This window comes from Athene cunicularia (genome assembly GCF_003259725.1).
Source record: "Athene cunicularia isolate RWA chromosome Z unlocalized genomic scaffold, athCun1 chrZ_part3, whole genome shotgun sequence".
In the NCBI taxonomy this organism is placed as follows: Eukaryota; Metazoa; Chordata; class Aves; order Strigiformes; family Strigidae; genus Athene; species Athene cunicularia.
In genome coordinates this window covers 7636898-7650167 of record NW_020799144.1, presented here as the reverse complement: position 1 = coordinate 7650167, position 13270 = coordinate 7636898, and the positions used below count along the sequence as shown (strand labels likewise).

Genomic DNA, 13270 nt, shown 5'->3' with positions numbered 1-13270 from the left:
GCAAGGGAATAACAGACACCAGTAACAGCAGCTGCCTTGCCACACAGCTAAAATTTACAGTGGTATGTATCTTTATTCACGCTTGTGAGACATTACAGAACTGCAGCCTAGCAAAAGTTAGCTGTAACAATATGGCTGTAAAAATGCCCACTTTCTTGCTTCCCTGGTACCTTTTACCCGATACCCCTCTTCAAAATTTCCTGCAGATACAATGGGACCCTTCAGAGAAAGGAGAAGAAATGCAATATTTTAGTCCCATTAATGTCTTTTTATATATTAATGTCTTTATACTAGAGTCCTAAGGATATACAAAATCTGCCAAAGCTGTTCATTTGCTAGCTGCCTGGGAGGGTGCTAGCTAAAATTCTGCTGAGTAGCCTGCAGAGACCTGCATTGCCCTATCTAGATGAGCCTTCTCCAGAGCCAGGAGCTTTCTCCTGGAGCATCTTGTCTGATGCGGAGTTATGGGCCTAGGAATCCCCAGACACATCTTCCCTGTGTGTTAAATGAAGGGGACAGCTCTGCATGGGATTGCAGAGCCTCAGCAGCCTTTGCTGCTTTCCAGGGAAGGCTCCTCCAGCATCAGAGCTGCAGCTTGCCTACCTCAGCTCTCTTGTCTGATGAAGATTACCCCATCAGTGTCATTTTCCACTAGTGCCCAGAACCAGAGTGGGTATGGACACAGTACCCCATAGCCTCACAGCCACCCTCATGGAGAATGCTGGAGTCTTTCCTTGCTGTCCCAAGGACCTCTCCACCCCACCAGCTCCAAACAAGTGTCCCCACCCTTAGGCTGCAAGCTGGATAACTGGCCAAGTGTGGCTGCAGCACATGTTAAAAACCAGGGTTATCCCTGCTACCTGCTGTGCCTCGTGATATCAGGTTGCCTGGAAGTCCTCAGCTGGCATTGGGGACTGTCTTCAGTGAGACAAACAGTGATAGGCAGTGCCATGCAACCTCGTATCCCAAAACCACCTTGGGATGCATTCAGCAGCCACCACCAGCTGCAATGAGAGGCTTGCAAGTGGTCCATGGAGGACCTGCCTAGCCCTGAGCAGATGGTGCTCTGTAATCAAGGAAAGGGCTTGAGAGCTTGTTACTGAGGTTCTTGTGGTTTTTATTTCTGAGCTGCACAGGTTTAGTAAACACTCCCCATTGGAAGAGCTGCCACACAGACAAAGAGGGTGGTGATGCTCATAAATGTCCCCAGTGTGCCACAGCATCTGCAGCTTTTCGTTTGCATATGCAGTTTCTTGGGGTTTTTTAAACAATATGAATGTGTTTGAAAGGATGTTGTGCATAAAATAGCCTGGAAAATTTAAACACCCAAGAGACTAAAACCATAGTTAATCTTTCTTGTCAATTCCTGTGTTCAGGACCCAGCCCAGCACAGTAAACAGAAAGAGGCTGTGAGTTACCATCTGCCTGCTCTGAATGTCCAGGGTGGTTATCACTGGGGGCTTACTGCAAGTGATGGCTTCAGCGCTTGCTTTACCTGCCTGCAAAATGTAAATTTAGCCATGCAAAGGGCTAACCTGAGAACTGTCAGGTGAAAACATCTAGATAACCAGGCAAGGGTGTGTTCAGGAGAACTAAGATTTAAAGAAATATCTTGCCTTCCCTCTTCTCCTCAAAACCCACTATGCCTTACACAAAGCGCAAGGCAGAGCCTGTATCTTTGAGCATTTATGAATGGAAAATGGGACAGATTCATCCCTTTTGTCTCCACTATCCTGATGGCCTCTGCCAGCTGCCGTTCTTACCTCCATGGAGCCACAGGCTTATGAAGAGATACTCATTCCAGTTGTACCTGAGTTATTTAGTAAAGGTCCTACCAGCTCAGGAAACTAGCACTTCTCTTTCCTTTGCTCTTCTTTTTCCCGCACCTCACTCCACAAGGATGGGTGACTTATTTTTTTTTTTCTCCTTTATTCTGAAACATTAACCTTTCCAAAATGCTCTGTGTATAGTCTTCCTCTAATTCACATCCTCACTTCACACACAGTTCCTCTCCAATCTTTAAATCCCAAGTCAAATCTACTCACATGCTCATTCTTCTACAGAGCTTTTATTCATCTTTAATGCTTTTTCTCAAACTTATTATTCTTTAAATGTGTTTGTAGGCTTTTCACCATTACCATATAAGTTTTCATACTTACATAAAACCAGAAAATGTGAAGCAGATAACCAACATTATTTTTAAATAGCTTTGGAGAGCACATAGGAAGGGGAGGGCAGGTTTTGGTTTTGAACCAAGTTTTTACAGATTTATTGACTGTAGCTCATTCAGTAGTGAAATTTTTTAACAGTCATGTCTTTGCTATTGTTATTTAATTTTTCCAGCCTGTCCATTTTTGCTATATTCAATATAGGATTGCTTAAGCTGTAGTTCTAGGATAATCTGTTTCATCCCATTTCTCAAGTCCATTGTTGCCTGCACACTCTTGAACTTTGCAATGCTTCCATGCCAAACCCATATATGCTGACAACAATTTTAAAAAGACATGAATATTAATGAAAAGGAGGATGTGCGCACACAAAAAAGTCATTTAGTGCCAGGATCATCTGGAGCTTATCTAAGAACTACAGCAGGATTTTTTTTTGTGGTCCAGCTGATCAGGCAGATGCTAGCTACTTCAAGAACCGTTCTTTCCTGCTTCCATGGAGAGGATTAATGTTAAGCCATACAGTTAGTTGTCAGCACTATTAATCACCGAAATTCCTCAAGCTAAAGAAAAAAGAAGCCAGCTCAGCAAGAAGTGTCTGTCGGGGATGCTGTTTTGTCTTTCCAGCAGAGGGAGAAGCCCACAGGAGACTCCAACCAGGTAAGCAGGAAACTGAAATGAAAAACCAGACCCAAAAATGACATATGGGAGTGAAAGCAAGACAATGCAGGTTTCTGGTGCTGCTTGGTCAGACAGCATCTGTCCCAAAGGAAACTGGACAGTTTCCAGCTACTCGCTGCTCTCCTATTTGTTCTCAAAGTGATGGGGAACACCAGCTTATTCCAAGGGAAGGCTGGTGGACATCCCTGGCATGGGGTCACCCTTCCTCACCATGTCTCACACCAGTGCACCTCATGCGGTCTCTCCATGGAGCAAATCCATTCTCCAGCCTTCAAACGACGCTGGGCTTTGCTTGTGTGAGGCAATGGATGAAGCCTCAAGGCATGGGGGAATGAGAGACACCATGGCCTCACACCATCTGTGGCCTGGGCTTTCTCCTCCTCCTACGAGCAGCAGAGGAGAGCAGATGTCCCCATAGGTGATGTCAACATGTCTGGCAGTGCTGCACCTCCTGAATACTGGATTGCTGGCCTGGGAGTCTCAGGGTCTGAGACACCTTAAGGTGCACCCATAAGAGCATGAGTTTATTACTGCAATGGTGGCCTTACCAGCTATTGTGTTACAGACACTGACACCAGCACTGTGAGGTTCCAAACAGCCTGGATGTTGTTTTCCAGAGCAGCTGAAACAAGATTGCTGGGGTGGTCTTTTACATCCAGGCATGTGGATCTACCATCAGTGGCTCTGGATCCCACAAGACCACTGCTCTGGACCAGGATGCCATACCCCCGTGGTGATACAGCAGCTGCCAGGACCCGCTCCTCCTGTCCCATGCACCCTGCTTGCTGAGCAGCCTCCACCACTCCTCCGTCTCCCCCACGTCTGTGAGCAGAACCACACACCTTGTGAGGACAGGGGCAATTATAATTAAATGCCAGCCAGTGACCGTAATTATATAATAATTACTCTCCAGCTAGAGACTGTAAATCACAGATCACATCAGCAAGCTCACATGCCCCCACTGGATTGCAGTCCTGGATGTCAAAAGGACCTTTTCAGATGAGGAGTGCTGAAGATCAAGCTCCAAAATGCTGATATCTGTCAAGCCTGGCTGCCCCAGTGTACTGAAATCCCTACAGCAACCCTGTTCAGAAAGAAAAAGTAACTGTAATTGTTTTTTTTTATATACTGCATAGGATTGTATAACATGCCCACGGGGAGACATTAAACACCTTTATTTGGACAGACTGACCCATGTTCAAGAGCTGGAGAAACATGGTGCTGCGCTGGCCTCTAGCAGGCCTCCAGACAAGATGACTCTATAGAGGGATGCCCTAATACAATGTGTTCCTCTTTGAGCAGGCTACACCAGTGTATTTTTGCTTTTAGACTAGTCTTAGTGATTCTATAGGTCCATTTTTATTAAATGTCACCCTCTTAAGGCTGTTAAGGCTTCACTGTATTTATGCCGCATGAACATATTTTAAAGTGGACGCAAATGTCGGGCCTCATGGAAAAACTGATGGTAGAGAATAGAAATTTTGAAGTCTTTGTGGCATCAGATGAACATGGTATTCATGAAAAGTATTTTGCAGTGGGAAACATTCTGGAGCCTGGGTTAAACTCTTACTGGTTTGCAATTACTGATGTGAAATTACATCCTTCCAAGAGAACTAGTTCTAAAACGTCCATTTAATGTGAATGAACACTCAGAATATCCTGGAAATATATATGTAATTCATGAAATGACTAATGGTATTTAGCACATTTCATTAGCTATCTAGGTCTGAGTAGCATTAAGCATAACACAATACCACCTAAATGTAGAGAGTGTCAGATGAATAAGCCAGGCAGCCTGTACATGCAACAAACCGTGGAGGAAAAATACCCCTTATTTAAGAGTTGAGCAGATCTGCAGTCTCTCAAGCACAGTGGCTGTAACATACCTCTGCACTCCAAAATAACTGATGTCTCAAATTGAAGCTTGAATGTGACAAAGTAATTTCTTTCCCTCTCAATGTCTGGTGAAAAAGACAGAGCTCCATGGGTGAAATGAAACGTGGCAATTCCTCTGGTTGCATTGCTCCTTAAACTGGTCACAGGCTAATGCTTTGGGGTTTTCAGTAAGGCTGTCTGGAATTTCCATCCTCTGGAAATATTCCAGGGTTTGGAGAAAAAGATTTGTTCCACTTCTGAATAAAAAGTAAAGAAACTAGACACCTTTTGAAGAAAATGTGGGGAAAAAAACCAACTTTGGAACAACCCACATATTTTACAGCTGGCTAGTCGTCTTTTGGCCTCAAAAAAACCAAATTCTCTGGTGAAACTGAAATTGTCTAACAGCAAATCATTCTAGCAGACAATTACCCACTCCTTTCCCTGTTAGTTCTTGAAGCTTTTTTTCCTTGAGTCAAAATATAAAATAAAAATTATTGCACAACCAAACTGAGTGAAACTCTTGAGCCATGAGTACACAGGCATTGAGTAAAAGTCACCTGAATCAATAGAGTGCAACAGATGAAGTTTTTACATTGTTCTTTCAAATTAATCATTAATTTATTTTTTAAAGTAATCATCATAAATCTTCCTAGAACAGATTGTTATTCTGCCTGTTATGATTCATTAAACCAGTGCAGAATGAGATCATTATCATTTAAGTTAGCATTTTTTGAGGCTGACAAATATCCTCTCAGTATTTCCTGCAGCTGGGACCACAAGCATCTTCCTTGGAGCTGGCAGCCTGCTTGCACCATATCCTGCTATAAGAGCTTCTCGTGCCTCTGGCCAGCCACTCCATCGTGGCTGCTGGGACCCCAAGCTGCTTGGGGTGGGTCTCTTCACTTGACCCCCTTGGGCAGCAGCAAAATTGGAGGCTGACTTCAAGCTGCAAAGTTGCTTGTGGCGTCAGCACCTGGTGAGCAGCACAGCCACCTCCCCGAGGGGCTGGGACTGGAAAACACTTCCCAGGAGGTGGGCTCTCAGCCACCCCAGCCTCCAGCGCAGTTAGCTGGTTACTGGGGGGCAGCGGTCACTGATGCCTTTGGATAAATTGGGACTTTTCTCCTCCTCTTGAAAATTCCCACACTGTAAAGCCAAAGGATGCAGCAGGTGGAGTGGGAATTTGTGGGAAGCAGGTTACCCAAACCAGGCTTTTCCCCTTTTAATTTCTTTTTTTGGTGTAATTCCTGATTGAAACAACACTGACCTAAGGGGGACGATGCAGCAACAGGGCAGATGGGAGCAGGTAAGAGCAACAGAGCCAACAACGTGTTTGCACAGAAGAAATTAAAAAGAGCTGATGGTAAAGGGAATTCACAAATTGCCAGACAAAAAAAGCACACAGCCATCCCCTGCCACTCTGAGACTCCTCTGACATGTGAAGGATGACAAAAGGGAAAAAAAAAATTCAAATAAAAAACAAACCACCACCCCAAATTGCAGCAATTACTTGATCAGGGCATTTTAACTTCCTAAACTGGGACAGAGAAATTCCCCTGGGTCATCTGACCTCTGTCGAAACTGCACCAGGAAGAGAAGCAGCAAGCAGTCGATGAGTGCAGGGCGTTCTCCAGCTGTACAAAAGCCTCTCGTGTGTGAACTGGCAATGAGAGCAGCAGAGGGATGTGCGTGCATGCGTATAAGTAGCAAGGCGAGGTACAAATACCCTCCTAGTCAGATCATCTCTTGCACAACTTTCTGATTCTGTGCAGCCCAAGCGGACCTTTTGTTTCTTTCCTCCACTGCTCCTCTCCAAGCATGACTCCAGAGCAGAGCTTCTGAAGATCCATTTCCTCCCAGGCATCTCCCTGAAGACAGCTCTCCCCCAGAAGAGGCAGTAACCAGCAGCATGGTGGGGGTGACAGCAATGAGGGCATGGATTGAGCCCGTGGTTGCAAGTTCCCAAGTGGCCAGCGCCTTCTATGACACAGCGCTGCTGCTAGTGGTGAAGAACTACTACAACCAGACCAACGCCACTGCTCCATCCCATGCGCTGGAAGATGCTCAGCAGAAGGCTGTCTCTAATTTTTATATCATCTACAACCTAGTCCTAGGCCTGAGCCCACTGGTGTCAGCCTACAGTTTGTCCAAGCTGGGGGACAGGCTGCATCGGAAGATCCCTATCTGCTTCCCTCTTCTTGGCTACTTGGGCTCCAAAACTCTCCTGCTTCTCTTGATCCTGCTGGGCTGGCCTATCGAGGTGATGTACGGGGCTGCTGCCCTCAATGGCCTGACAGGCGGTTTCACCACGCTCTGGGCAGGCATCATGGCTCTGGGATCCCTGGGGTCCTCCGAAAGCAGGAGGTCTCTGCGGCTCATTGTTATCGAGCTGGTGTATGGCCTAGCTGGCTTTCTGGGAAGCGTGGCATCTGGCTACCTCTTTGTTGGCTTCAGTGACTGCTATCAAGAGGGTAGTGTGCTGGTGGGCTGCAGCATCGCTTGCTATGCTTTCTGCCTCCTCTACAGCATTTTTGTCCTGACAGTCCCCAAGTCAGCAGCTTCCTGCCCCACCAAAGCCAACAGTGTAAAGGAGGTGGGCAGCCAGCTACCAGTCCACACAGGAGCAGCAGCAGCAGGGAGTTCCCAACCTTCAGAGAGAAGCAGCTCCACTCCAGTGTCCCCCTCAAAGCTTACCATCATCACACTGTTTGTGGCAGCAATCCTCTATGACCTCGCTGTGGTTGGTGCAATGAACGTACTCCCACTCTTCTTGCTCAGGGAGCCTTTAAGTTGGAATGCTGTGGAGATCGGCTACGGCAATGCTGCTGGGTATGTAATCTTCATCACCAGCTTCCTAGGGGTATTTGTATTCTCCAAACACCTGAGGGACATTACCATGATCATGATTGGAGTGGCATCCTTCAGTGCTGGCATCCTTATCATGGCTTTTGTGCAGTGGACGTTCCTGTTCTACATTGGTGAGTCAAATGGCTGCTCGCACAAGCAAGTGCACCCTGAGAAAGGGGTTGGGATACTTTGGACTTTTGTTCTGCTTCACCATGAGTTTCAGAGCGGGGAGGTGGCAGACCATCACATGAGCAGTTCCCAAGAGGGCTTCTTTATCATTCTCCTCTCCCTTTGTACTCTTACACTTAGCACACTACAATATCCAGAAGAGGCATACACTCCTGCTAAGGCATAGTTTAAGGCCGGTTGTCTTGAAATTTGTCACACAGTCATAGGCCAGATCTGAGCAGGGGAACAACACTCACACTGTGGTGGCATGGAAATACTTGCGGGCTACCTGTACTAGTCAGACATCACCACTCCATTAACAGGAAACACTTGTTTCTTAAGAGGTAAGGCTTAAGCCTACAACAGAAATAAATTCACCTTTAGGTTTCCTATTAAGCGAACATCTTAAGATGTGATTTTTTTTTTGTTACATTAAGGCATTTATAGCCAATGGGAAACTCGATAGTGAAACATTTGAGCTGCTTTAGTAACTAAGATAAGATACTGTAGTGTACAAATCTTATACGATGAAGGAAAGGAAAGTTTATTGTTGGGAGGTAGCCTCTGCAGGAACACAAAAAACAACACTCAAGAACTGCAACCACAGTGGCAGTGAGATGGATGATTCATATCTGACAGTATAGTGTGTTGCATGGCTTTGAGGTTTTGCTTCTAAAAGCAAAAAGATCTAAGTGAAATGGCCTGAAGCGATTTTTCTTTTTGCCCCTTCAGAGAACACAAAACTGAAAATCAAACGAAGTTATTCTAAAGGGAAAGACAGTAGGATATGATATTTGTCTATTAAGTCAAACACTGGAAAAAAATTTTGAGAGACTTTGTTTGTTTAGGCAATCAGGCTGGGGGACAAAAGATAAAAATTAAAATTAAAAAATGCTTGTTTATTATTAGCTCCATCATGTTGCTACACAGTGTGCAGGATGTTTATTCCCTGCATTGCAGAAACACCTCAGTACACTAGACATGGACCAAATCTTCACTGAGGTTGGTTCTGCTGACAGGGAGGTAAATTCCAGCTCCCTAAAAGTTTCCACACTGGAGAAAGCAAAAGCACCAAGACAGAAAAAACCTGTAGTGTTATAAAAGCACTGTTCCTGTCAAGGCCGTATAGCATGGGCTTCTTTCTCTGCTGGTTAGATTCAAATCACTGGCCTCACTATCTCAAAGGACAGTGCTGTATTTCATCTACACTGGTAATTTTGGGCTGAGACCAAGAGACCATAGCTGGTTTGGGCAAAGTACCTCTCCTAGTGGGAACAATAGGTGGTTTATCCACCACCACTTGGATGAAGTGAGGACCTACACACCTACCAAAGATTTGTACTTCTTTGTGGTACTCAAGGACAAGAAAAGGTAAAGCAAAGTCCCTGCCAAAGCCAGAGGCACACAGTCTTCAAAAGCAGCGATGGTTGTGTTGGGGGACAAGAAGCAGGTACTGATGATAACTACATATTCCTTGCATTGCAGCACGGGCAGTAATGCTCTTTGCCCTCATCCCCTTACCAACCATCAGGTCCATGTTATCCAAGCATGTCGAAGGATCATCCTATGGTAAGTACCTTGGTTACCTTACTGATCAAATAAGTCCTCAAATCCCTCCATCCAGCCTGTGGTACAAAGAGAAAGGTAAGTTACTGCTGCAATCCGTGCTTTACATAATAAAACCAGAACAGCTGATACGACAAATGGGAAGGGAGGAGCAGAGAAACTTGCAAGACAAGATTGTCACATCCATGCTTATTCTCCTCGGTTACATCATCCACAAAATTTTCAGCATGTGCTTCAGAAGATTACTATCAGTCTGCAGCTCAAAGGCAGGGAAAATATCTGAGGTGCTGCTCAAAACCACAGTACTCCAGGGAAAACCAAAAGAAGCAAGACATTGGCTTCTTTCACTTCCATTTTTGGGAAGGATGGATTGCCTTCACCTTTTTTCAGTTATGCTCTCTAAACATGTCTCCAAGTGCCACCTAGCAATTTGTTCCTGTCAGACCAAGTAACCTCTGCATAAAAATTGGCCCTTTTTGGTAAACAGAAGCAGAAATTCTCTTCTATTAAAAAATGTATTAGAAAACAGTAAAACATATGCATTTTACCACACCATACTGAAGGCTATTTTCACCCTGATGAGCTAGATTTAGACACAAACGTCAGGACTAGCCATGTGTTCAAACAGCACCTCAGGTTCATGACTACTTGTGCCTCCTCTAAACACATTCCCACAGCCATCCTTTGCATCCTTTTCCCTTCTGCCACATGAACACCACACTGGTACGTCATCAGGTCATTCCTGCTGCTTGCTACAGAGCACCTTGAGGAGCACAATCTCACCTACCTCCCATAAATAGCATGGCTCACACCCCAAATTAATCATTATTATTAAGTTGTTTTTAACCTCCACCATGAGCCATACAGGCTGCACCTGATTAGATGGCAGACCAGCTCTCAAACAGAACCAGATGCAGCAGAGCAGCCATTGCCTCCTGGTAGCTGTGTTGTCTCCTCAGGTGGTGGCCACTGGAGAAGGCGGTCAGGGCAGCAAGCTCGGCACATAGCCCTGACCTTGCTCCTACTCTGCACATCCCAGCAGGGCTGTGTTACTTCCCCTTGCCCCACTTACCACAACAGAAACTGAAGGGTGCACTTCAACAAAAAAACTGTTTCACTTAGGATTCAGTTTCTGCTTTTCCTCTGCCCTAAACGTCATACAAATCACACGCACCTCCCCCTTTCAGGCATTATTCATTTTAGCCCCGTGGTCCACTCTTCTGTCATAGGGCAGAAGCAGACCCTGACTAAAATCTCTTGTGTCCCAAAGATATTAGCCCAAGACTACTTTCCTACCTTGTAGGGAAAGCAGTTTATTGCTGCCCTTCCAAGCAGCTACCTCCACATCTAGAATATTCAAGCAGACAGTTTTCTAGTTGTATCTTTTGTCTTATGTCTAAACGAAGGAAAAGTCATTTAATTCTGGTCTAGAACAGAAGCAGATACAAGGTTATGCCATCTGGTGCTTATGAAGCAATGACCACATGGCTCTTCCACGCAATGGTGATCCTGTATTCATCAGGGAGATACCAGAGCTGTTTTTTCTCCCTGGTAACAAACTACGTTCTTGTTTTACAGGTAAGGTGTTTGTCCTGCTGCAGTTGTCTTTAGTCACCACAGGAGTAGTGACATCTACAATCTATAACAAGATCTATCAAAACACAATGAACTGGTACAGTGGCTTCTGTTTCATTTTGTCTTTTCTAGTCGGCTGCCTGAGTCTCCTCCCTTTAAGGTAAGGAACAGAAATGGTTTTGTCCAAAAGGACATGCTGTATTTTCTCCATGCTTCCTGATTCTAGGTGTAAAGTGCGTAATACAGATGGGAATTTTTTTTTTTTTAATCTAAAAAGAAAAAAAAATGGAAGAGAAACAAATCTTGCAGAAATGAGTTATCAAATAGCAAGGAGATTCAAAGAATGAAACTTGCAAGTGATCTAGCCAATGTTTTTAACCTTTTTGTTTATTGTAACACAAATTGTTGTAGGAGGAATATCTGGCATAGTTTAAGAGTTGACAATCGCAGGGGACAAAGCCTTCACATAAATCTAGTGCTTGATATTGTGAAAACAGTAGTAGGTAGATTGAGGGAATAATCCTACACAAAGTAAAACATTATTTAAAAAATCCATTACAAGTTACTTACTCATTGTGATAAATGAATAATCCGAGTCTCCTTCAGGTGTTTCTTTCAAAGATAAACCATTACCACATAGTGAAGGTAACAGTTACTTTTCTGATCCAGTAAATTTGCCTCACTGTACAGCTACAGCACAACTGAGAGGCACAATTTCAAGGACAAGTTTTATGCACAAAACCAGCTTAATTAAAAGAGAAAGCTGAAACAGCATCTCCATGTACTCTTCCAGAATTTTTGAAGTATCTCCCTCCAAATCTAAGCTTGCCCATCATCCTCTCCCCCAGACCCTTCACTTGTTGCATTACTAGAAACTGACTCTTCCAGTACTGAGTTAAATTGAACTGTGATAATGTCAGCATTTAATTCGTGCAACAAGTATATTTTGATTCAGATATGAAGCAGGTACTGGACAGGCTGACTCCAGGCAAAATTCTTGCCCAGTTTTGCTGTAATTTTTTGACAAAATAATAGTAGAAAGTTTAAAGGCACTACATATACTGACTTCAGTGTTATCACTCAGGAAGAAAAGAAAAAGCAACACCATAGAAAGTTCCTATACCATCAGCTGTGCCTCACCTAGAGCACCAAAGGCTTTCTGGGCTTGTCAATATATGTGACACCTGGTGTCAGCAGGACTACCAGTGTGTGGAAGGCTACTTCATGCTCATCCTTCCCCTGGCTCTGTTTTGATCATATTTTCCAGACATGAGTGACTTGTTTCTTATGCACAACCCTGCTGTTTAACAGCCAGTCACTGCTAGCTACTCAACTGCTTTTTAATACAGGCTCCAAAGAGAAGCTAGCACCATTATCAACACAAGCATTGGTTATTAGGGCTTAAAGTCTAAAAAATTTTAAGTGGCACCAATGTCATTGCTTGCACACAGGAATAACTCAGAGAGGCTGGCAGATCCTTGAGAGGAATCACATGAACACTCAGCCAGCTCCAGACACCCCAGCAAAGTTTAAGCTAAAGAACTAATGGGGGAAAACTAGTTTGAGAAAGTTGCTTGCAGCTCTCTTGTAACCTGCATTTTTATTACTCTTTACAGCATCGTGGCTATCAAACAACGTTCAACCACTGGGTCCCTACAGATTCTGAGTGAGTGACAGAGGCTGTACCAGCTAAAGCATCTTTTTCTCTTTATCAGCTCTGAGCTACCAATGTGGAAGGTTTGCCAAACATCAAGCCCCAGATAACTGCCTTACAGGAAGCAGCTCATTTGTGTTTTCAGCCTCTCAACCACTGAGCAGATCCAGGACTAAAAAGTTTGCCCTATTATTTCTGCAGTACATCATCTTGCAGAGTACAGGCATTGGCTACTGCATATCATCAGTCTTCAGAGCAGTCTTCCAGCAACCTGCTAGGCTGGTTAGCAATAGTGCAGAGGGACAAGAACAGGGTAGAAATGAAAACAGCCTATCTAGATACATCATTCAACATGAAAGGGGAAAGCAGAGGAAGAGGTAGAAAGAGTTCCTTCTTATCTTCTTACAGAAAACATGTCAGCCCAGCAGACCAATGTTATGTATAAGACCACTAAATACAGAAATACCACCATAAAAAAAGATGTGTAAGATAAGACACTTTCAGTAATCCCTACATTAAAACACTCCTGAGCAGATGTTCATGCCCCTGACTTCTGGGAGATTTCCCACTGTCCCTGGACAGTGCTTTAACAGAGCTCATGGGAGGACACCTATGACTCAAGAGCCAACACCTGCATTTCAACTCACTCCACTAGGATATACCACTCTTGTAACAGGTTAGGAACAGGTAAGTGCAGCACACTAGAACTACAGGCTTTAGGTAGATGTAGGGACAC

General features: G+C 44.4%; 1 protein-coding gene across 1 annotated transcript; it reads left to right on the top strand.

Annotated features, from left to right (window-relative positions):
• The first annotated feature begins 6633 nt into the window (after nucleotides 1-6633).
• On the top strand, nucleotides 6634-12918 carry SLC46A2 (solute carrier family 46 member 2). The gene is made up of 4 exons (XM_026866625.1): nucleotides 6634-7702; nucleotides 9225-9308; nucleotides 10884-11040; nucleotides 12497-12918. The coding sequence occupies exons 1-4, from the start codon at nucleotides 6634-6636 to the stop codon at nucleotides 12552-12554; spliced, it is 1368 nt and encodes a 455-aa protein (XP_026722426.1). The 3' UTR covers nucleotides 12555-12918.
• The last annotated feature ends 352 nt before the right edge of the window (nucleotides 12919-13270 follow it).